The 24,090-nt window shown below is 53.9% G+C and overlaps 2 protein-coding genes across 3 annotated transcripts; one reads left to right on the forward strand and one right to left on the reverse strand.

Moving 5' to 3' along the window:
• Positions 1-5,101: 5,101 nt before the first annotated feature.
• Positions 5,102-7,147, forward strand: RASD1 (ras related dexamethasone induced 1). Of its 2 annotated transcripts, XM_075058307.1 has the most exons (3): positions 5,102-5,506; positions 5,559-5,567; positions 5,876-7,147. In XM_075058307.1, the coding sequence occupies exons 1-3, from the start codon at positions 5,221-5,223 to the stop codon at positions 6,160-6,162; spliced, it is 582 nt and encodes a 193-aa protein (XP_074914408.1). In that variant the 5' UTR covers positions 5,102-5,220; the 3' UTR covers positions 6,163-7,147. The 2 variants fall into 2 exon arrangements, with proteins under 2 accessions (XP_074914408.1, XP_074914407.1); XM_075058306.1 differs by lacking the exon at positions 5,559-5,567 and having other exon boundaries at positions 5,793-7,147.
• Positions 7,148-9,049: 1,902 nt separating this feature from the next.
• Positions 9,050-14,013, reverse strand: MED9 (mediator complex subunit 9). The gene is made up of 2 exons (XM_075058515.1): positions 13,748-14,013; positions 9,050-9,872 (listed from the first exon to the last, which is right to left on the reverse strand). The coding sequence occupies exons 1-2, from the start codon at positions 13,909-13,911 to the stop codon at positions 9,656-9,658; spliced, it is 381 nt and encodes a 126-aa protein (XP_074914616.1). The 5' UTR covers positions 13,912-14,013; the 3' UTR covers positions 9,050-9,655.
• Between the last annotated feature and the right edge of the window lie 10,077 nt (positions 14,014-24,090).

A 24,090-nucleotide genomic window follows, 5' to 3' on the forward strand; every position in this document is an offset into this window, starting at 1 on the left:
GCTTTGCTGCTGCACCAGGGCTGAGCATTTGCGGGAGCCTCGAGGGTCGTCAATTTGGGCACCGGCACCGAGCGGGGCTCAGCCCTCATCCAGCTCAACCCTCCCCAACCCCAACGCCTCCACCCGCAGCCTCAAACCCTGCGCTGGCCTCAGCACCCTCCGGTCCCCACAGCCGAAGCAGCGAGGGCAGATGCGGGACCTAGACATGAAACACCTCCAGGCTCCGAGCCTTCAGCACTGGCTGCGCATCCCTCTGCCAGCTCCAGCCCATCACTGCCCGGCCGGCTCCCTGCCTCCTCTTGGGCTTTTATATACCTATAACCCCGGCAGCCATCGCTATTTCCATGGGAACCCTCCTGAAATCTGTAACAACGCGTCTGCTGGGGACACCAAGCTTCCCTCTCTCCCGTGCCTTATATTCCAAGCCCAGTTGCTGCCCATCTCCGGTTACAGGTGACATTTCTCTCTAATCCCAGGGAGGCTGCCGCTCTTTGGAAAGGAGCAGAAGGTGCCGGAGTTTGGGGACACGTCCAGGACACGCAAACGCCTTTGTCCATGCAGGATGCTGGCGGGATGCTGCTGTCTCCGAGCAAACCGCAGGCGAGCGGATAGCATAAGATGAGATGGAAACTGGGAGCAGAGGATTCCCAGGGTGCCCCCAGCTTGGGGAACCCCAGTTCTGCTCTGTACGGAGCTCTTGACCCAGCTGTGCCGCGTGGTTATCGACGATGAGTTAATGTCACCTTGGTGAACTCGGAAGGAAGATGTTTCCATGGCGGGACAGTGGGGCACCATCCCCAGGGCAGCCGGGCGGCAAAGCCAAGTCTCCCTGCGGAGCGGTGCCACCGAAACCCCAGGTCTCCCCATGTGCTCAGCCATCCAGCACACGTTTGCGCTGCCGGTGAGGAAAGCAGCAGCACCAAGCGATCTACTGGAGCGTGCCTCTTCCCCGGCTTTGTACCGCAATATGGGCATTTAGCCCCTGCCGTGGGTTTTTGGCAAGTTTATCACAGCAAGCACACACCAAAGATAGGAGAAGGGGAATAGATACAGAAAGTCTGGAGACCAACGGCACAGCACAAGCCTGCTCCAGGAACTGCATCTCACCGGGCGCAGGGATGGTGTCTCTAAGGGAGTTCTCACCACCCCTTGCCTGGATGACTCAAGGAATTGGGGATTTGAGACATGTCTCAGGCTTTCAAATTCTCTGTTAATCAAATCCCAAATGCTAAAAGGAATCAAGAGACATGAAAAGTGTTGCTAAAGAAGTAGGGGGCGGGGGAAGGAAACAAATAAACCCACCCCCCCGGTCCCCAGCGACAGAGCAGCCTGCTTCTGCATCATATCTCATCTGGGAAAAATTATATGTTGTGAATTACGTGCTTCTTTTGAAAAGCCTTAAAGGAGATTTAATAAAATGAGACAAGCTAATAATATAGGGAATGAATAGCAACCCTGGATGCTGCATCTTGATTTAATCAGATGCTTTTCCCCAGGGGGACGAGCAAGAGTTCTAGCTAAAGCCTCCCTTCCCTTCCCTACCCAGCTGCTCCCCTCTTCCTCCATCCCCCCACTCCTCCCATCCCAGGGGAGCAGCCAGGGCAGGATTTGGGGTCCCACAAGACCCCGCTATTCACCAGCAGCTGCTGGGAAACGCACAGCCCACGCTGTGGTTATTTGTGAGTGGGCTAATGAGCAGCACGCTGGGGTGCTGTACACCAAAGAGAGAGAGGGTCCCTGTCTGAAGAACAAGTCCCTGTCCCTGGGGGAAAAAAAGCAGGAATTGGGAAGCCAGGAAAGCCTGGCTGGGGAGCTGGCTTGGCTCCATGTGCGTACCCGCAAAGCCCCGCTCCGGAGCCAGGGAATGCCACGTGCAGGGGACAAACCCTTGGTAGGACGTGAAACATCTTAATGCAACGATAAGGAGCTCATGTTGGATGTGGTCCTGTCCGTGGCCTGGGAGACGCCCTGGGGTCTGCGTGTGCTGGGGTGGGAAAGGCACAAACGGCTGTTCCAGTCTTGACTTTTCACCACTTAGACCCGTAGGACGCAGCCGGGAACCGAGGCCGGCTCGACCCTGGGGTGATGATACTTCCCGGCTCTGCAGCACACAGAAATCAAAGTCATGTTCTGATGTAATCATTCTTTTCCGAGTATCCCCCCACTCGCCTGTCCCTGGGCTGGGTAGCGCGATGCACGCTTCTGCCTCCTGGTACATTTTGCTTCCTACATTTTTGCAGAGGCTGGTGCTGCTGCGAGCTCTATTTTGCTGCTTGCACATTTCGTCCAAGCCAGACCCTGGGGAGCCGCATGTTCTGTTGCTGGGATGTTTGTGTGACTTTCGTGGAATTTTCTTTCTTCAGCCACTTGCTCACAGCAGCCGGGCAGGTTTTGTTCGTTGGCAGGTGGCTGGTAAACCCAGGAGGGAGCAAATAGGGAAAGAAATAGCAAGAAACCGGGGACTGATCTGTGCCGAAGATGTTTGATTCCATTAAAGGTGTCTGCAGTCGCTGGGTTTTATGCACAGCAACCTGCCTGCGGCTCTTGCTGTACCAAGCTGCTGTGTGAGCGAGCAAAGAGCTTGTATCCTCCAAAACTGGGCAAGGAGCAAAACACCCCACAAATGGCAAGATCAAACTCTGCGCAGGTGGTATGGCAGCCGTGGGGCAAAATGCTATTTTACCTGCCCCTGTTCAAGACTCGGGCTATTTGCAGTCAGGTCAGAAATAGGTAGTGATTTTTAACAGAGTCATAACCGTGGGAAGGCTTTTGCCTCGCAGCGAGGTGGTTCCTTTATCATCAATCACTGGCAGCTGTCTCCCAGCAAACGTGCTCTGCTTCACCAGGAGATGAGTTTCTAGATGATCTTGGGGGACTCAGCCTAATGCCTTGTAATGCTCCTCTCGGGCTCTGCGTGACTCTGCGAGGAGCTGGGCTCTGGCACAGCGCAGGCAGTGCCCACGTCCTCTCCCCAGGAGCTCCTGCAGCCATCACATCTCTTCCACCCGCCCGGGATCCCTGTCCTTGATCCCAAGGGGTCCCTGGTAGGGTGGCTCTGGTTGCACCCCACACCCCTGAGCTGAGCCCTTGGGACCCCGGCGGCACATCTGCCTCGTGGTGTGCTCTGCCTTTGCTGTCACCAAAGAGCCTTTTGGAGGGAGCAAATGGATTTTCCATTACTGAAGCCTGTTAACCTAAGAGAAGGCTTCAAGCAGGCTATTTTTACCCATTCCTGGCACTATTAATAGTTGTATGGTTAGCAATAAACACCAATCATAGAATCATAGAATAGTTTGGGTTGGAAGGGACCTTTAAAGGTCATCTAGTCCAACCAAATCGAGATATTTGATTTGTCTGTTCCCCAGAGGTTGGCACTTCCTATTCCCCTCGTTGTTTTCCATCAACCTCTTCAATTTAATGATCTTTTTGTTATTTTGGGGTGATAAATTTGTGCTCTGTAATCGGCTATTAAACCTCTTCGCTGTCTGGCACACAGATCAATAAACATGGGAAACTGTCCCACTTTCTCTCCCTAAAGTGTCCTTGTGCCTCTGCTGCCGGGCAGGATGTTTCCTTGCAGGCAGGGATGGGGCTGCAAGGGGCTGTTTAAATCGCTACTCCCTCCCACCCTGCAGACAACTGCAATTTCTCCGTAAACCTTTGGATAGCGTTTAAATTAATGTCCAAGTGTGTGACCACACTCGGGGGAGATGAAAAGCTCAGCAGCAGCCATTTCTCAAGTGGTGCTGATGAAATGCACCGCGCTCCGCACATTCGTGTGTTCTAGCTGTCCCCGAGGTCCCTCTCGGTGTTGTAGGTGAAGCTTCTGCTATCCTGAATGTTATTTAAGCATCACCTTTCGCTAAGTTTTTTTGGTAATAGATCCTCACAGGTGTTTTTAAGTCAGACCTTCTCATCAGCCTGATGTGAAAGAGGAATTTGGCTTTTCCTGGGCCCCGTCCCTCACTCGTGGATGGCACAGAAATCCCTCAACACCACCAACGCTCCCATTTCCCCAAGGACTATTGCCCGGCTGCTCAGCGAGATGCTGGGTCAGCCAAGCAACGCTACAGCCCTGCTCTGTCCGGGGTGGGGGCACGCCGCCTTGGGTGTCCCTCACACCCAGCTCCAGCAAAACCCCCCCAACACAACACCCGGCCAGATTCAAGCCCCCTGCCCTCCTCGGGAGCATCCCTGCTGCCTTGCGCTGCGCCTGCATCCCTCCGAGCATCCTTCCTCCTCCTCCTCCTCCTCCTGGCAGCCCCCCAGGGGCTGCAGAGCCCTGGGCTGCTGCTCATCTCCCCAGGTTGAGCTTCGCCCAGCCCTACCCGGGGCAGTACCGCGGGTGCCCCTGCCCGCCCTGCCCGCCCTGCCCGCCCTGCCCGCGCGGCGCGCGCTGCCTGCCGCGCCCTTGCCTGCCCCCTAGCGGGGGGACTCGGAGCTGCAACGCGCTCGGAGTCCCGGGGCTGGGGGGTCGGGGCTGGGGGGTCGGGGGCAGCGGGAGAGGGGAGGGAGATTTCTCGCTGCGCCTCTCCCCTGCCCCGAATCGCGGAGGAACCGCCGTAAAGGTTGTTTTTTTTGTTTTGGGTTTGTTTTTGTTTTTTTTTTTTCTGCCGGGCGGGGGGGCCGCACACCCGTTTTTGCACCCAGAGCGAGTGTAAAAGCGGAGTAAAAGGACGTCGGGGAGCGGGGCTGGGAAAGCCCTGTACCCCCCCCCCCCCACCCCTGCCCCGGGTAACTGAGCCCGGGCAGGGCGGTCGGCAAAGGGGTCCCGCTTAGGGTAAGGGGGGGGTCGGACCCCCGCTGTAGGGTGTGCGGGACCCCCGGGAACCCCGAGCCGGTTGCAAAACTCCGGGAAGCCAGCCCGGATCGCGAACGGGGACAGACGGAAAGCCCCGAATTCCTGGGCTGAGCTTGCAAAGGGATCGGCTTTGCAAACGGGACCGGGAGTGCGGAGCCGGGGGGGAACGGGCCGGGCGCGGAGCCGCGCACTGACTCAGCCGCCGCCGCCGCCGCCGCCGCCGCCCCGGGCCGTGACGCGCCGAGGGGCGGTCGCTGCCTCCTCCATATAACGCGGCGGCGGCGGCGACCGTGCAGAGCTCACGGCGGCCCTTTCCTGCGAGGGGAGAGGGGCTTGAGCAGCCGGAGCTTGACACATCGCCTTCCTCGCCCTCCTCTTCCTCGTCCCTCTCGGCGCCAGCCGCGCTTTCGCCGGCTTCAATGAAACTGGCAGCGATGATCAAGAAGATGTGTCCCAGCGAGGCCGAGCTGAGCATCCCCGCCAAGAACTGCTACCGCATGGTCATCCTGGGCTCCTCCAAGGTGGGCAAGACGGCCATCGTCTCGCGCTTCCTCACCGGCCGCTTCGAGGAGCAATACACGCCCACCATCGAGGACTTCCACCGCAAGTTCTACAGCATCCGCGGTGAGGTCTACCAGCTCGACATCCTGGACACGTCGGGCAACCACCCCTTCCCAGCCATGCGTCGTCTCTCCATCCTCACAGGTACTTGGCTGGGGAGCGCCAGGAGGAAGGGGGGGGGGGGGTCCTTTGCTAGATCTCAGGTGTTCCTGCCCAATTTGGGGATGTTTTTCCAGTCCCGGGAGGAGGGAGGTGGGATTTTGTGTGTGCGTGGGGTGGGCGACTTTGCTCCCTGCACGGGGTGGACAGGAGGATGCCGGACCCAGATGCTGCCCAGTCCTTCCCTCCCCGAGTCTCTCTATGACTTAGGCAGCAGGTCTCTGCGTGTCCCCGTTCCTGCAGCCATCTCACGGTCCCTCTTTGTCCCCAGGAGACGTGTTCATCCTCGTGTTCAGCCTGGACAACCGGGACTCCTTTGAGGAGGTGCAGCGCCTGAAGCAGCAAATCCTGGAGACCAAGTCGTGCCTGAAGAACAAAACCAAGGAGAACATAGAGGTGCCCCTGGTCATCTGTGGCAACAAGGGCGACCGGGACTTTTACCGAGAGGTGCAACCCCAGGAGATCGAGGAGCTGGTGGGAGGGGACCCCAAAAAATGCGCCTACTTCGAAATCTCGGCCAAGAAGAACAGCAGCCTGGACCAGATGTTCCAGGCGCTCTTCGCCATGGCCAAACTGCCCAGCGAGATGAGCCCCGACCTGCACCGCAAGGTCTCGGTCCAGTACTGCGATATCCTGCATAAGAAGGCGCTGAAAGGCAAAAAGCTGCTGAAAGAGGGGGGCCGGGGCAGCACGGAGGAGGCGTACGGCATCGTGGCCCCCTTCGCCCGGCGACCCAGCGTCCACAGCGACCTCATGTATATCCGGGAGAAAGCCATCGGCGGCGGGCATGGCAAGGAGAAGGACCGCTGCGTGATCAGCTAGGAGCCCCCGCTCGCCCTGCGACGGGAAGGAAGGAAGGAAAGAAGGGAGGGGGGAAAGATGCTCATTTCCAAATTGACTTTGGGCAGGCAGGAGGTTGGGCAGGCAGCCACCCGGGACAGAGAGGGGGTCACCTCTTCCCCAGCCTCCCTCCTCCCGAGGGATTGCTTTCATCGGCTCCCTCCCCAGGGGTGAATTTTGGGAGCGAGGGATGCGAAGGGGGAGGCTTTGGAGGGGAGAAGGGGGGTGTTGCTGGGACCAGCCTCCTCCGGGCAGAGAGATGGGGAAAGGGTGAGCTGCTGGGCGGCCAGGTGGGAGGATGAGTGTGGAGGGCACGGAGTTTGGCGTTTCTTTCCCTCCCAAACCACCCAGCCTCAGGCACTGCCTTCAGGAGGGAGGGCAGAGGCCTGCCAGTGCCTGCTTGGGGCTTTGGGCTTGTTTTTTGTTGTTTGTTTGTTTGTTTGTTTTTTTAACTTGAGAAGCTGTGCACGGACTCCGGCTCTGTGTTGTGTGTTCGTCTGTGTTTGCAAAACACGTGCAGAAGACACTCCTAAGCTGTTGCAAAGACATTGCAGAGTTACAGCCCTGATGGACCAAAAAAATGACTCTTGTTTACATTTGTCTTGTCTGATTTACAAGATTTGGGGAGGGTGGGGGGAGCGGGAAGGGTTTTTTAAATAAAATAATAGGCACTTTATGTAGGTATTGTTAGTCATTGACATGAACAAAAAAATCTTCAAGTGTTTCTACTGTGGGTGAAACTTGATGTTTTATTTTTTCTACAAATTAATAAAATCTTTTTAAAACGACATCTGCAGGTTTGCCTTTGCTTCCTCGCCCTGCCCTATAGCAAAACCAAATCCTGTTAAACCAAGACCTAAGCCCAACTCCGAGGTGCTAAAAACAGCCTCTCGACTCAATCCCTTTATTACCCCATTTTCTCCGACTCCCAGTGCAAAGGTTTCCGCCTCTGCAAGCAGCCAATTTCTTGCCACACGGGGTAACGAGGGGCCACGCAGAGAGTTAGTTACTCAAACGGGTCATCGAGCCAGGACTCTTTCCTCACTTCACTAACGCCAAGTGACGATCCTGCCAGCCCCATGACACTCCAGGCATTGGCATGTCATTCACCACAGTAACCGAGCAAACTGACATCACTTTGTTATAAAGAGCTGATTGTATTTTGTGCTTTTTCCCGATTAACTAAGCACATTTTAATGATGTCAACAGAGAGTGATTCATTCGTGCCCCATCCGGGATATTGTTTTTATTTTGCAATATGAGTAAAGGAAGTACTTTGCTTGAAAGGTCACCTTTGCATCTGATGGTTTTTAATCTCTTTCTAATAACAAGTCACAGTAACCATTGCTAGAAGTGAAAGGGAAAGGGAAAAGCTCTTCAAAGAACAGCTCTCCCTGGCTCCAGCTTCTGTTTCATTTCATTTTCAGCCCCCATTCCCCCTGCAAGTGGCAGAACAAATCTACGTTTAATAGATATTAATGACAAAAAATTCTATCGAAGCCACAAAACTAAGGTGGGTAAGTGCAATCTACCGCTTCAGTTCCGTTTGAAACTTGGATTCATGTTGACAGAGTTAACTTGTTCCTGTGCTAAGTGCCAGACATTTCTTTGGAAACAGGTTTCTTCCAGCTTCACATATGCCCTGATTTCACAGGAACAGCAACTGGCAAAAAAACCGGAAACCACCGTCCAGGCATGAGACACAAGAATTTATTGAGCTGGGACAGGGAATGGCTGGCAGAAAGGCAAGTTTCAGTAATAAAAAGAGCGTACGTTGTGCTTTGTTTATCTTGGTGTTCTGCTTTACTCAGAGTTTACACACTGGCACCTTCCCAAAGAAAGTACTAGTAGAGCATTCCAGCGGGAACAGAGTAATCTCTACGCTATAGGTGAGTCGCAACCAGCCCAGCTCCCAACGAGCAGAATTAGTTGCCTCTTGGTTTAGGAAAGGAAAATCCTACTCAAATAGACCTTGCTTCTCTTCTTTTGAAGGCATGAGTGCTACCTGCCCTTGGACGCTGGTTCTCAATGGAGATGGTATTTCACTAGCTGGTTTTTTACCTCTTCCACTGCTGACCTGCACCATCTTTCAGCATAATTCAGAGCACCGTGAGATTCAAGGTCCCGTCACATCTCTGTTAGTTGGCCAGACGCAGTGCTGCTTACCAGGTTGTCATCAGCCACCGTTACAGCTAACAGCAGGGGAACAGAGGGCAGGGAGCCCTGGGATCCGTCTGAATGCGAGACAACATTCAAGACCTTTCCATCAGCCGCTGGCAAATGTTCAAGCCGCTCAAATGCTTGTGTTTGCGGGAAGCCCCTGGAGCACTTCAGATGCGGAACTTACCCATCCTGTTGAGCCTGACTTGTGTCACGGATGGAATAACTGAACGCTCTTGTCATTTACGTCCTTTGTTTTGATTCTGCTTGCCCTTCCTCTGCTTTAAAAGAGCAAGATGCCCAATGTACTGCCTACAAGCTGCACTCACCCAAGGAGATTTACGCACCCAAAGCCTACTGAAATCCATTCCCCTGGCAGTCTCTGCTTTGCTCTCCCAAGTCACCCTGCTTCCAAAAAAGTGAGGTAAAGACAGAGGAGCTGGGTCCAGGCTACACACGTCCTCCGTGCTGCCAAAGCCCTGCCCCAGCTCAGCCCACATCCACTCAGTGAACACACAAGAGAGGCAGTTTGGAATTTTAAGTCTTTACTTGACTCACCTCAGACACAACCATCACTTGTTTAAAAAAAGAGAAAGAGAAATACAGAAGTAATTGAAAGCCATCATTCCTCTTTTGACACACAGAGACTGGAAAGTGCCCCAGAGACCCCTCCCAGGCGCAGGGCCAAACAGGTCACCCTTCCCTCTTACGCTCCCTTTTGATGTTTGGCCAGTTTTAAGTGAAAAAAAAATGCAGAAAATGCCCCCTTTTTGTTGTTGAAGTTAACCAGCAGGTACTTTGACCCTTAGTGAGGAGAAAATATAATGTCTCCACCTTGCTTGAATGTAAAAAAAACCCCAACCACCCCACCCCAAGAGAAAAACAGAAGAGATGCATATATAAATGCACAGTCCTACAGCAGATCAAAGGAAACGTACTGCTGTAATCATCATGTGTGAAGCACACAGTGTTCTGGTTCGGCGTCACATGCCTGCGATCCACACAGACACAACTTCAGAGCAAGGCCATCAAAAAAGCACAGAAGAAAGAAAAGTAAACTTCTGCCACCTTTTTCTCTCCTGTTCATCCAGAAGAAGAGGTATCTTGGATGCGGACAGCAGACCTGCGCCCTTCCTACTCCTTGGGGATTTCAAACATGCAAAGGCTCTTGTACTTCTGCAGCAGTTCATTTTTGGTCCGGACCTGCTCCCGCAGGTTCTGCAGCTGCTGCTGCTGCTGCTCTGGGCTCACACCGATGCCGGGCATGGAGCTGATCAGCTTCCTCATCTCCTGGAACTTGTTCTTGAGCTCATTCAGCACCTGATGAACATCCTGGCTGTCCTTGTCCATGCTGCAGAGAAGAGAAAACAGAGACACTATTCAGTTCTCCTATTGGAAAGTGAACAACCTGCTGGGGCGACTGTCATTTCCAGTGCAACTAGAGCTTAAACTGGAATCCAGTGGGAAACTTTTGCTCTTGGTATCTACCTACACACACCTAATTCACCTATCGCAATAAAATGGACACAGATAGATACAGAGACTGGGTAGCCTCTGGGGCAAACTGATTTCCTGCTAATTTCCAGCACACAATCCAGTTGCCTCAGGACCCATCAATTGGGTTAGGAGCTGGTCTGCAGCTTTAAAACATTACCATGGAGCAGGCTAAATTCTCCCTCTGTTTCAACTCCCATATCTCTCTTTGGGGAAGGCAGGATTACATACATATGTTGTGTGTAGGCACCTGGAAAAAAAGATCTCAGTCTCACCCGTGACCTGTTGCTGCTGTAAGACAAAAAATCAATGCAGTCAAACAGCTTGACAGTGGAAAATAGAAACTGTTCCCCAAAGTATCAGAGGGTATCCAATGGCAGAGAAAATGGTACTTTGGAGCTTTAAAATGACTCTGTGGGGATATATACCTAATAAAAGAGAAGCAACAGCTTTTTTTTTTTTTTTTTAAGAGCAGCACAATTGGTTCTGCGGCCAGCTCTGTGTTTTTCAAGGATCAGTGTTGTCTGAGGCAGCGTCTGCCCTCAAACCCTCGTTAGTATCTACCGCAGCTTTGTTAGCACCAGCAAGAAGTTTTAACGATTCCAGGCAAAAGCGAGTCCCCACTTCCAGGGTGCCTGTTAATAACAAGAGTGGGATTCTAATGGTCTTTGTAAACCGAAGCCCGTTCAATAGCCAGACCTAAAAATAAATCGGCTTGGCAGGACCAGGGCAGAGAGGTGCTCAATTGTAACTTTGGGGAATCGTGACATGGCTGAGAGCAAAACTTTTAACCAGATGGTCTCCGTTCGTTTCAAAAGCCTGTTGGAACAAAATATTCATTACTCCCTTCTAAATAAAACTGCAGCTGGTACTACAATGTATCCCCATTATGCAGGCATTCACGGTCAGGTCGGCAGTGGAAAAATACAGGCACACATACAACCCCATGGCACATCTGGGGAAGGATGGGTTGATACTGCCTTTAATCCACTATAGTTGCAGGCTGGCTTTGAGATGGACGTCCTCTTCGCTCCAGGTGTCCCCAAGTCTTGTTCCCTTCCCCACACATAGAGAACTGATGGCTGCCTGTCTAGCTGGTTGATCTAAAGGGGTAATTATTTCAGGTTTGGTGGGGTTTTTTTTTCTGATGGGTGCTTTTTCTCCTGGATCAAGCCACTGAAGTGACTCCTTCTTTGAGGGCATTGACAGGCAGGGGTGAGGAGGTGTTGGAAGAGACTGCAGCTGCCTGCGGTAACACAGGATTCAACGCCACGTCCAACCACAGCCTGTGCTGATGGACTGTGCACAAGACCTGCCTTAAGGCACAGTGTTCTTCATTACACCAGCACAACCCCCCATCGGTGGAGCCACGAGCTGGGACCTCAGCAGCGATGCCATTTGGCTGTACAAGGTTGAAAATATCAGCAAGCCCTGCTTGGGAAAACTTTCTCCAGACCCGAACAACAGGAAAGAGCACGTGTCCTTGAATGTAAGCAAATTTACGCGATACATCCTCACTCCTGAGCACAGAGTCACCTTGGAGATGTGTCTTCACGGCTGAGTCAGTGTCAAAACAGCAGGGCTGGGCTCTGCGACTAGCAGCACATAGGATAATACATTTGCCATCTGTCAGAGACATGAGGCAACACATCCCACCACTTGCCTCTGTGGTCCTACCCATTTACAGCACTGTTCAGCGTACCTACGTCTACTCAAGCTGCCCAGAAAATGCCGTGTGCGAAGCTGAGGGAGGTAGCTGGGTAGCGGGAATGAGTGGCTCAGCAGGACAGGACACAAGATATCCTCGGGACTGTCATCTGTGTGTCACCATGACCTGCTCAGTGACATATAGCAATCTGGGAGGTCTCGGCCCATGGCCACTGCCCACTTTGCTTATGTACATGCCTGCACCTGGCAAATGGGCTTAGCCTCACTTCTGTGGTCTGGACAGATCAGGCAGGATGGAGGTCAGGTGCAACCGCCCACCCCCAGCACAACAGAGAAGCTGAGGGAAATCAGAGGGTTTGCACTCTCTCATCCGTTCTGTATCTGGACCAGCGTGTCAGAGGTTTTCAGTCTCTCCTTGCCACGGGTAAGGCTGCAGAGCCACTAAAGGTGAACTTCGCTCACCTTTCAGACATGCTTGCTACAAGTGAAACACCAGCAGGACACAAACCAGCTTCAGCTCCTAAATAAGCACACAGGGAAAGGGCAGCCAGGCCCACAGCCAGTGACAAGGGAATTCATGCTTCCCATCCCCTCTGCCTTACCCCGCACTGTGCCCAGGTGAGCGCATGGAGCTTGCCTGGATGGACTTTCATGGCAGAGCCATGCCCCTACTGGGATCTCAGACAAGCATCTCTGAAGGGGTTATCCTGGGCCAAAAACATCACAGTTCTCAGAACCCTTTTACCCCTACAGTACTTATCTTGAACTGGGAATAGAACAATTTAACCCATATCACTGCAGAAGCCATCCCCCTTTTTACAACTCCCCAGAAACAGGCTGCATTCCTGTCCCGGCACTGCCTGTACTTTCTGAGGCTGTTATCAGCCAAACAGTACAGTTATCTGCAGCAATAACCCAGCGCAAGTACAATGCTCCTGCTCCTGGGTGTTAATGGTGGGGCAGTGTACCTGGGCCATGGGAGCACGTGCACCGCCTGACTGACCCAAACAGCACCCAGATACCGGCATGACTCAGAGCGGAGATGCACTTGGGGCTGTGCCAGCTTCCTCTGACACTCTTCCCAGGAACTCTAGCTAGGAGAAAAAGGGCAAAGGAGATGCTGGGAGGTTGGAGAGCATCACTAGAGGGGTGACCTCATTGTCCTGCCACCCATCTGGGGCACCCTGAGGATGTTGGTGGTTGGAAAGCATAATTAGGAGGAGGACCCCATTGTCCTGCTCCCCATCCAGGGCACCCCAGGGATGCTAGGGGCTGGAAAACATCACTAGAGGGGGATCCCATTGCCCCGCTCCCTGTCCAGCGCACCCTGAGGATGCTGAGGGTGGGAAAGCATCGTTAAAGAGGGGACCCCATAGCTCCGCTCCCCATTCAGGGCATTCCTGAGGATGCTGGGGGTGGGAGAGCACCGTTCGAGGGGGGACCCCCTTGCTCTGCACCCTGAGGATACTGGGGGCTGGAAAACATCACTAGAGGGGGATCCCATTGCCCCGCTCCCTGTCCAGCGCACCCTGCAGATGCTGAGGGTGAGAAAGCATCGTTAAAGGGGGGGACCCCATTGTCCTGCTCCCCATCCAGGGCATGCCTGCGGATGCTGGGGGTGGAAGAGCACCGTTTGAGGGGGGACCCCCTTGCTCTGCACCCTGAGGATGCTGGGGGCTGGAAAACATTAGAGAGGGATCCCATTGCCCTGCTCCCTGTCCAGCGCACCCTGAGGGTGCTGAGGGTGAGAAAGCATCGTTAAAGGGGGGGACCCCATTGTCCTGCTCCCCATCCAGGGCATGTCTGCGGATGCTGGGGGTGGGAGAGCACCGTTCGAGGGGGGACCCCCTTGCCCTGCACCCTGGGGATGTTGGGCACCCCGAGACCCAGACAGCATCCTTAGAGGGGGGTGCCTGGAGCAGGGACGAGGTGCCCGGCCCGGCCCCGGTGCAGGGCAGCTCCCGCGATGCGATGCCCGGGGATTGGGGCGGGGAGGGGAGGGGTGGAAGGCCCGGTGCCGGCGGGGAGGGGGGCAGGCCCGGTGCCGGCCGTGGCCGCCGTTACCATTTGATGATGTCGTGGACGAGCGGTAGGAAGGAGAACTCCTCCTGGGCGGGCGGCGGCGGCGGCAGCAGCGGCGGCGGCTTCTGCTCGGCGGGAGGTTCGGGCGGCGGCGGCGGCGGCGGCGGCTCCTCGGCGGAGCGGGCGGCGGCAACCCCCGAAGCCATGGCGGAGCCCGGCCGGAGGGAGACCGCGGCGCCGCGCAGTGACGGAGCCGAGCGGCGCGGGGCGGAGCTGGGCCGCGCCGCCCCGCCAGCCGCCGGCTCCCGCCTGGGCCGGGCCTGGGCCTGAGCTCGGGCCTAGGCCGGGCCTGGGCCTGAGCTTGGCCCTGGGCCTGAGCTCGGGCCTAGGCCTGAGCTCGGGCCTAGGCCTGGGCCTGGGCCTGGACCCGGGCCCGGGGCTGGGTTTGAGCCGTGCCCCTGCGACCCCCGCCCGTCCCCAGCAAGTCGGGGGGAGGAAGGACAGAGCGGGGCAAAGCGGGGTCCCGCACCCCGGAGAAGGGTTCCCGGGAACCATCCCGCCTTGGCCTGGCGGTGGCTTCCGAGCCTGCGTGTGTCCCTCCCTTTCGAGCCAAATCTTAGGGGGAAAATTGCATTGTCTTAAATCAACACCCACAGCAAGGTGCTGTTGCAAATACTCTGATAAAGAAATTAAAATTCGGTTATTTAAAAGAGTTAGGTTTGATTAAGGAATAGAAAATTGTGAAGCATAATGTACAGGAGTGTTAGGTTTGAAATGTAGTCATAGAACCTTTAGGAACTGTGTTATGTGTGACCATAGGAGCCTTAGTATTGTTAAGTTTGAAATAAGCTAACCATAGAAACTTCACTAGGAACTTACTGGTTTTCTTATGTTTTGTTTCAAGAAACTAAGGAAACCGTCATGGACACCAGTTTGCTGCTTGGGAACCCCCTTACCCTTCCCACCTCGATTTGAGTATCGAGGATTCCAGTCAGTAGAGCTAACTGAAGTTGACCAATGATTGTTTCTAAAAAAGAATATTGATAAGGTGATATAATCAAAAGACCAATCATTATAAAGGTTAAATTTAAGAGTGAGCATAGTATGCATTTTTATGTAAAGAGCTTATGTAACAATGACTCGACAGAAAAAGTTTATAAAAACTGATGAATTTAATGTTAAGCTGGACATGCCTTTGGAGGAGTGATCCCCCATGTCCCCAGCGCTGCAATAAACAAAGTGCCTGCTTCTTAACGTCACATCGGTGTTAAGGAGTTTTATTCTGGATTTCGATAACAGTTCCGCTGTCTTTTTTAGATCCCAGCTTTCCACCATGGTTTTTCGTGAGTTGGTGTCTGTAGTTGACTTCAGTGCAACTGGGGACAATACGTCGAGGGGACTGAGTGACGGGGATAGGGACTTCATAACGCCTTAAAGACGGATGCTTACGTGGGACCAGGCTTTCTGCCCGAGGAAGGAAGCACGGCTGACATCAGTTGGAGGGAAAGCAAGCTGGAGCATTGGCCGAGAGCCTGGGCTGGAAACTGGAGGAATCTGGAGGAAGACAGAAATCTGGTGTCAGGACTGGGACCACTGTGAAGCTGGGAGAGGGGGAAGAAATGGGGCTCTGGCGTGACTGACCTGCGGGTGGAAGAGGTGGCTGGAGATGGCGTGTGGTGGAGGTTGGGAGATGGAGGGCGATGCCCCTCTGCACCAAATGGCCTCAGAGCTGCTGCCGCTGTGTTTAAACCCCTCTATCAACACAAAAGAGCACAGCGCTAATAATACCAGCCACAGTCATGAGTTTTTTTTCCCGGGTTGGCTTAGAGAAAATGCATAATTTAATTTTTCATTTGAAATAGGCCCCCCTGCTCAACAGTTGCGGGCTGAGGATGACTGGGAAGGCAATTCTCTTTTTTAAACCAATTTCTTTTGAAAAGCAAACAGAGGCTATTTATATGTCAAATGAGAATGCTGGTAACCATTTAAACACGTGGAGTATTGGCTGTTTGCTCTAAATATAGCAGATGCAATCGCTCACTTTGTTCCTACTGTCAGGAATAGATCCCAGCTCGGGTGCTGATGCTGGAATGTGCGAAGGAGCCCGGGGGAGCCCAGGTCCCGCTGAGCAGATCCTTGCACGGAGGCTGGTGGTATTTATGGTCCTTGGCTGAGCCAAGCAGGAGGTACAGGATGCTGCGTCCTTTGCATGCGGCTGAGCCAAGAGGTTCATTTCTGTCACTTTTTATGGGCTGTTTCTAAAGCAAGACTTGATTCAGGCTCCGTGGGGGACACTTTCCTCTGTACTGTGCTGGTTTTAACTCTCCCCTTGACTTTACGGAGGAGGGCGGCTAATTGCTAGGCTGCTGGATGCCTGCCTCTGATGGCTGAGTCAGGTAGTCGTTAGAGCAGGTGACAACACGCAGATACCATTCAGCCGTACCTCAAGTGCTGCCAATCGGCATTTCTTTGTGCCATGCAGTTCCCATTTGGGGTCATGTGTTCCCATAGCAGCTGGAACACACAGCTTTGTCTGGTTCCTCCCTGTCCCTGCCTCTCACCTTCTCTTTCTCGTGGGAACAGATCCTCCAGCTCCCTCAAGTGCCCCATCTCTGTCATTTGGGGCTTGTCATGTCTCATGGCAAGTCCAGGGGAGAACAAAGATGTTTTGTGGTAGGGTTGTGGTTCAACAGTCTCCTCCATCACTGAAGATGCTGGTGAATTGGTTGGAGGAGACTGTGTGGTCACCATTTGAGTGTCAACCTATGCGAGTGACACAGTAGAGCTGTTGTCCGTACTGTGACAGCGTGTCCATATCCCTGGTGAGGACTGCAGGGAGAGGTGAGACCCAGCTGACAGGTCTGGCAGGGAAGAGAAGACATACTTTTGGGCATGCAGAGGAGTGTTGACCTCAGGTGAGGAGCAGTGCTGGTGTGCCCTAATCTTCACCTGCCCTCGTGGAGCTCCAAGCTGTGAGACCCTTGTCCCCATGGGGTGACTGTTCAATGACCTGGGTTACATCCTTGTGATGCAGTTCCTAAGCAGATATTGCTAACAACATGGTCTTCCCCATCCACATCACTTCTCAGTCCTGTCAAGGTCTCCATCTCGGATGGAAGGGCTGTATGTCTGACCATCTGCTGTTCTCATGTGGAGCTGGTGTTGGTTTGCAGTTCTTCCTGATTTTCAGTCTGGATTTTTTCACCCCCTGTCAGTTCCTCAGCAGAAGGGTTTGAATGAGCAACCTATGAAAACTCCTAGTGAGGTAGCTAAAACATGAACAAAAATGCTTAGTGTTGAATGAAAAGAGTAATTTCCCCCTGGATTTGGTAATAAACCTGAAGTGCAAATGATCGACCTGTTCCTCGCATTTGATTGTGGCTTTTTGTATAATTCACTTGCTGGACAGCCGGTTTCTGAAATGTGCAAATGTCTTCAAACCATCTGATCTCCCACATCTTAAAGCCATCATGTACACTCATTGCTCACCCAAACATTTGGTTAACCCATTATCCTAAAAACCAGCTGATCCAATAATCCGTATCCAGAGCCTCTTTTGTTATTGCCTGTTTCCTTTATGATACCGATGCTATTCTTCTTTCTGTAATTTCTATACTAATTGCACCTCTTGTCTGCTTCCAAAGGTAACTCTTCAGGGATTTACCACCAGTTATTTAATTCAGCACCAGGTGACTCTGTGCCTTTCACCATTTCCTTACAATGACTTGATGTTTTTATCTTGATGGTCTGGCATTTCACTGGGCTCTGCTTCTCACTGCCGGACCATCTGGAGCTTGTTGTGCTGTTGCCACCAGCTCTGTTACCATGTTTTACTATGTGGCTATCACCAGGTTGAACTTTATCTCTTCCTTCTGCTCCTGCACTGCATCGGCAGCCTGAATTTTCTATTTAAGTCTTGCTAAGCTGCCGTGGTGGGATAAGTCTGTATTGCTAAGTTGGGAAGGTGTTGTCAGGGTTGTGGCTACCTGGGATGGGGTGATAGGAATGAGAAATTACAGCTCCAGCCCTTGGCTGTGGTCAGCAGCACAGAAATGTTGGACCTTTTCATTAGGTCGTGGCTGTGATCCTGCAACTGCTCAGGTTCCTGGCCAAGATTCCCCCTAATTTTGACCAGATGGGAATTTTGTCTCAGGCTCTGCCCTCCTTTGAGTCCTGGTATCATTCAGGGACCGTTTCAGGGCACTGGTGTCCCAGGCTTCTTGGGGGGTGCTGATGGGAAATGCATCCAAAGCATCCCAGTCCCTCCTGGAGCCCACCGTGCTTTGGCAGAGCCACTGGCTGCTGGGGAAACTCGTCGGTGGCCCATCTTGGGGCTGCCATGGGGAGGAGGGCCATCATCCCGTGGCCCAGGACATGCCATCCTCAAGAAGAGTCGCTGCCTCTCCCAGGGAACCTGGCATACAGGACAGAGCCGTGGACAAGAAGGTGGCACAAGAGGTTTGGCCAAGCTGCTTGTCGCTCCGGGTTGGGTGTCGGAGCTGCAGGGCATTGGCCCGGCCATGTAGGTCAGCGCTTTGGTGCACCAAGCCTCAGGGGGAGAATGGGGACAACTCAAGGGCGCAGGGAGTGTCCGGCGATCTCGTGATGTTCACTGATGCCACCCCACCGCTGAGCAAACACGGAGGCTGGCCCAGGCTGCGTGCCACCCCGGGGGAGGCAACCAAGTTAGTGCACAGGCAAGGGGAACACGGAGGGCTTCTTGCGCAAGGTCGGCTACGCAGAAGCACGGATCCAGGAAAACAGACAGCCGGATCAGCCGCAGGCTCCAGCCTGGCCCGTCTCTGGGCACAAGTGGCTCTGAAGCTCGCTGTCTCTGTCGGGAAGTGCTGTGCCCATGGGGCATCTAGGGATGGTGGGTCCTGGGAGCCACCAGTCCCCGGAGGGTCCCACCAGTTCATCCCGGAGCCAGGCTCGAGCGCTCCCAGCCTCAGTTTCCACCCAGTGCAAAGGGGTAAAAGTCACCTCGCAGGAGCAAGGCAGGAGCTTGGTGTGTGAATTTGGGGTGTCCCTGAGGAAACCTATCCCTGCAGAGGGAAGTGCCCTTGTTACCACTGGGCAAAACCAGCCCCAAATCCCTGCTGGGTCTCACCTGCAGCACGGTGATTTAGCAACATCCCTGCCATTATTTACAAATAATGAGTTAGCCACAAAACACGTGCCACGAAACACATGAGGCAGCGGCGTTTGTCCTCTCAATATGCAATCACGGCCTTGAAGCAATGCTGCAAGAGCCTGAAGCAGTGCCCAGTGCCTGGCCCAGGCAAGGATTTCTTCCCTGACCTCCTGGATGCACACCCTGCATGTTGGGAAGGTGATGGATTGGGACAGCACATATGTGTGCATCCCTGTATGCATCCCTGTGTGTGTGTGCATCCCTGTGCTCCTGCATCCCTGTGTCTGTGTGTGTGTGTGCATCCCTGTGCTCCTGCATCCCTGTGTGTGTGTGTGCGCGTCCCTGTGCTCCTGCATCCCTGTGTGTGTGCATGTGAATCCCCGTGCTCGTGCATCCCTGTGCTCGTGCATCCCTGTGCTCGTGCATCCAGAGCAGCGCTGCCCTGCGCATGGGCACAGTGCGGGTTTCACAGCTTGCTCTCTTCAGAGGACAGACTTGTCAAGATAAATTTATCTGGATGCACGTAGCAGAGACTTGCTAATGAGGCTGCATTAGGGACTTTATTGAAATCCCTGCTCCCTTTCTTGGTGTAGTTCTTATTCTGCTAAAGTGGGTCAGGCTTTGTTTGTGTGTTTGTCAGGTTCTCTTCAAGTGTGTCAGGAAAAGCCATTACCTGATGTTTGAGCACTTCAAAATGTCGCTCTTTGGTTACTTAATGCAGGGGGAGAGGAAAGGAGCTTTGTTTGGACTTTGTTTTGGCACCACTGAAAAGGCATCAGGTTAAGATTTTAGCCTGTCCTTTGCTTGAACTGCAAATACCATTTTGCTATAATTGGCCTAATTACTGAAAACAGACAAATTTTACATGGGCTTTGCAAGATGAATCAGGTGTCCTTGAAGAATACACTTTTATTTGCCAGAGCAGTGGGTTTCTGGGGCAGCGCTGGCATCATGGGAGACACATCTCTCTTGCAAATCAAGGCACTGGGAGATGGAGAAGTCTCCATCCAGCTCCAGCGAGAAACCATTTAATCCTTCTCCTGACCTGGGGAAAGGTGCATTTCTGCAGGACTACGGCCATGGCGAGAGCAACGTTTTGGTAAGCCTTCCTCCTCCTGGCCCTGGGTTCCCTTTGGCAAATGCAGCTGAGCCTGGACCCCCAGGGTACTGCTGTCCCCCCCACCTGGAGCAACCTGTCCCCCTCCTGGGCCGTGACGGCAGCCCTCGCCTGTTTTTGGGGCTGGCAGCCCGTGGGGCAGCTTGTCACGGTCACTTATCCCTGGCCCCAAGAAGCCCTGTTTGCCAAGGGTTTAATGTTTAGCCGCTAATAAACAAGGCGTATCAGAGAGGTTTTGCTGACCAGGTAGCTAAACTTTCCTGGGAATTTTGCTGGCTCTTGCAGCACAAACAATGCCAGGATCTAGTGGAATGCTTGCCTCGGATAAAGTTTTCAATGGAAAATGGCCTGGGTTTTCCTGGAGCAGGCTCCCCACACCCCTCCAGCTCCCACTCCCTCGCTCCTGGCCATCCCTCGGGCATCAGCTGGTGATCCAGTGCTCAGCCGCATCCCATCCTGCCCAAAAGCTTTCTCACCATCCCAGCCCCGCTCTGATTTATCCAAGGAGGAGTTGTTTATCAGGCTGGGATTGGTTTGGAGTTTTGGCTCTGAGCCGCTGTCGGGGAGCAGGGCTTGCTTCATTCTAGCAGTGTCAAAATAAAGTTTTCAAATAATGTCAAGGGGGAAAAGAAGAAACCTCTTTGTTGCTCTGACTTGAGAAATGAGTGAAGTTGTCCTTTATGCCTTTACCCCATAGGCATTTCTCAGCCAGAAGCCTAACTTTTTCCTCCAAAGGAATGTGTCCTAAAGCCCAGCTCAGCAGCTGCTGCCCAGCTCAGTGACCATCGGCTGCCCACGGCTTGACCCAGCCTGGAGCCAACTTTTGCCCATTTCTACCTTGCGGATAAAGCTGCGCCCAGCCTGCCTTCTCCTGCGACAGCAGCCGGCACAGAGGGAAGTTGGAGCATCACATGAAGCAACTCAGTCCATAACACTATCTTCTAAACCCAGTGTGGCTCAGCCCATTTCATCATTAATCGGAATGCAAACAAATGTCATTAGAAAGGGGCATTTGGCTTTCAGGTAAACACTTCCACGTCCTTGCTCTTGCTCCTGCGCAAAACCAGCCCTCCTGGCGCTGCAGGAGGCTCTTTAGATGCTCCAGCTACGTTTTTGCTCTTCCTCCATGGCAATGGCAGCTCCTGGCAAGGCTGGGCGCCGGCATCTCTCCTGCCCAGGGATTACACCAGGAGCTGGCTGCTGGCCGGCCCGTTCCGGCATCTCTCAGCAACTGCAGAGATAATTGCCATAAGTCTAATTGTTCCTGCTGGATAACGAGCATTTTGCATCATCATCCCCAGCTGCCGAGAGCATCATCTCAGTTGCTATTTCAGGGGCGGAAAGTGGGTCCTCTGAGCCAGGAAAGGCTGAACCAGGCTGGATCCGGCCACCTGAAACAAAGCCCCCGCACTGAGCCCCTGCTGACAGCAGTGCCGGTTTGCAAGTGTGCTTTGGGACAAGGTGCAGACCGGGAACTATTCCCAAGAGGCAGCCTGGACACGAGGGCGTGCAAACGTGGGATTTTCAGCGTGGGGATGAAACACAGCCAAATCCCCAGGGAGTCATGTCTCCAAAGGGGCTTCTCCCACCCGGACACAACATTGTCCCTGGGAGATGCAGAGGGCTGGAAATGCACATGCACAATCATGGACATGCACACACATGGATGTGCACGCACATGGATGCACACAAGCATACACGCATGCAGGCATGCACGTCCATGTGAACACACACGCGTGTGTGTGTGTGGGTACACACAGAGCTGCTCCCATGCTGGGAACTCCCAGTCCCGTTTCCCTGCCGACCTGGTGGGCTCCTGCTCCAGCCTTCCCCAGGTGAGGGCTGCGGTTTGAACCTCTCCTTTGCACAGGTGCTGGTGTCCATGAGCTCCAGAGAATGGAGGATCTCCGAGGTCCCTCTTTTATTCCCTTTGCTAAATTTTCTAATGTTTTAAACTAGCTAACAGGCTCATAAACTGGGCAGTTGCAGGGGGGAGCTGGCAGATGAGCAGACAGAAACCTCCTCCCCTTAGAAACCAAGGAATAGCCTTTACAGTACATGGTTGCTGCTCGGTGTAACGAGCTCTGTGTGTTCTCAAACACATCATGTTGCTTTCGGTCCAGTGGTGCCCCTCATTTTGGGCAATGCTGTTGCAGACCACAGAGCTTGCTGCAGCTTTGCCATGCCGTTGCACCGGGCAGACCTGCTCCATGCTGGCAAGACATGCAGCCTGGGACTGCGGTGAACGTTACCCTCTCCCCTGGAGCAACAAGGTGGATGAACCAGCCACAGGGCAGAAACCCCTGACTGAGCATGGATTTCTCCTCCACCAACAAGTGTTCTGCAAGACCCAGGAACCCACCACCTCCTGAGCAGGGTCGACAACGGCCGAGGCTACTCTGATGCACAAGGCTCGCTTGGCAGCAGGAGCGAGCATTTGAGCTAGCTGAGAGTGCGGTGCTTTGCTCCCTGCACCCCGTCCAGCACCTGGCATAGGTGCTGCTGGTAATTGCTTGGTGCCGCAGGGTGTATTGAGTAGCCATCTGTGGGATCCCTGCTCTGCTCATGCTCAAAAACATGTGCTTTGGGGCAGCAGAGGCTCCCCATCCCATCCCATCCCATCCCATCCCATCCCATCCCATCCCATCCCATCCCGTCCTGTCCTGTCCCGTCCTGTCCCATCCCACAGCTCCCATTCCATCCCATTCCATCCCATCCCATCCCATCCCATCCCATCCCATCCCATCCCATCCCATCCCACAGCTCCCAGCCCAGCCCTGGGCTCTGCACCTCACTTGTTTTTTATTTATTCTCCACAAACCATGAGGCTGCAGCCGACTGTCAAGTGCAAACCCTGTTCTCAGAGCAGCATGCCTTGAATTAACCCTCTGGGTTTTTTGGGCTTGCAGAAGCTTTCGAACACCATTTTTGCCTCCCCTGCTCTGGAGATTGCATGGGCATAGCCCAGTGGCAAGGAGACAATGCTGGGCATTGGGGTCCATGCTCTGCTGCCTATGCCCTGCGACTGCAGCCAAGCTGCCTTCACCATACGCTGCCTTGGCTGCTGGAGGGGGTTTGAGGAAATCAATGTGGCATAAAGATGTAAGGCAAAAAGGTTTTGCTGCAAGGTTGTCACTTGTGCCCCTAACGTCATGCACAAGTTCATGGAAATGGGTTCGCAAAGGATGCTGCTGAGCATGCCTTGAGAAAGGGTGAATTGCAGCTTGAGATAAGAGTCCCATGAGCTGGCTGGGAAAGAAGAGAGAGAAAAAAATGTGTCAGGGCAAGAGAAGGGAGAGATAAGCAGCGCATCTGGGCTGGGAGCACGAAGCCGTCAGCCTCCCTGGCGCCATGGGGCTGCCGGGTGGCCGGATCCGGGCCGTGACAGCCTTGGATGGAGCCAGCCACGCGGCAAAGCTTGCTTGCTGGCAGAGCTTGGAAAGAGCCGTATGGGAGCCCTCTGCCAAAACCCTCTGGCTACAGAGGGCAGGGAGGAGGTAGCCCCATCCAGGGACCTGCTCCGGCACCCAAGGGCCGTGAGGGGAAGGGGCGATGGAGATGGCTCCCCCCAACCCCACGCAACCTGCACCCCACTCTCTGCCCCGCTCCGCGCTGCCTTTCATATCAGCTCAAGCTTTTGGGGCTGGGGTATTTTTTGTACTGAAACAACCGCTGCTGCTGCCCAGAGTGAGGTTTTGGGTGACTGAGAGAGAAAGCACTGTCCTCAGGAGCCAGCTGGGCCCTCGTGGCTGATTTCACATGTTGTCTTCTAATTGCAGTTCTTCATGTTCTCTCAAAGCAAAAGGCTTAATTAGCTGGAGGACGGGAAACGCGGGGAGCCAGGAGCAGCCTCCGGAGCTGATGGCGAGGGGCTGGCCGCTCAAGGGCCAGGCTGTGGCTCCTGCTTTTGCAGGATTCTTTCTCCCCCCCCACCAAACCAGCTGCTGGTATTTCTCCTGCCACCATCACCATCCTTCTCCCTTGGTGTGCTGCATCTGCTTGAGCATCCTGGGAGGAAAACTAGGCACTGGCAGCAGCTTCTCACTCCAATCCCACCACTGCTGCACCCCTGCAAGCACACAAACACGTTTCTCTTCTGCCAGCTCCATATTTGCAGGCACTGTATATACAGTA

The sequence above is a fragment of the Buteo buteo genome, chromosome 27 (genome assembly GCF_964188355.1).
Source record: "Buteo buteo chromosome 27, bButBut1.hap1.1, whole genome shotgun sequence".
Lineage (NCBI taxonomy): Eukaryota > Metazoa > Chordata > Aves > Accipitriformes > Accipitridae > Buteo > Buteo buteo.

Bases quoted from the DNA above. Each gene is read 5' to 3' on its own strand.
- MED9 (XM_075058515.1), bottom strand. From the start codon at position 13,911: ATGGCTTCGGGGGTTGCCGCCGCCCGCTCCGCCGAGGAGCCGCCGCCG. The intron at 9,873-13,747 runs GTAACGGCGGCC...TCTTCTCTGCAG, and splicing joins GTCCACGACATCATCAAATG to CATGGACAAGGACAGCCAGG.
- RASD1 (XM_075058306.1), top strand. From the start codon at position 5,221: ATGAAACTGGCAGCGATGATCAAGAAGATGTGTCCCAGCGAGGCCGAG. The intron at 5,507-5,792 runs GTACTTGGCTGG...CTTTGTCCCCAG, and splicing joins TCGTCTCTCCATCCTCACAG to GAGACGTGTTCATCCTCGTG.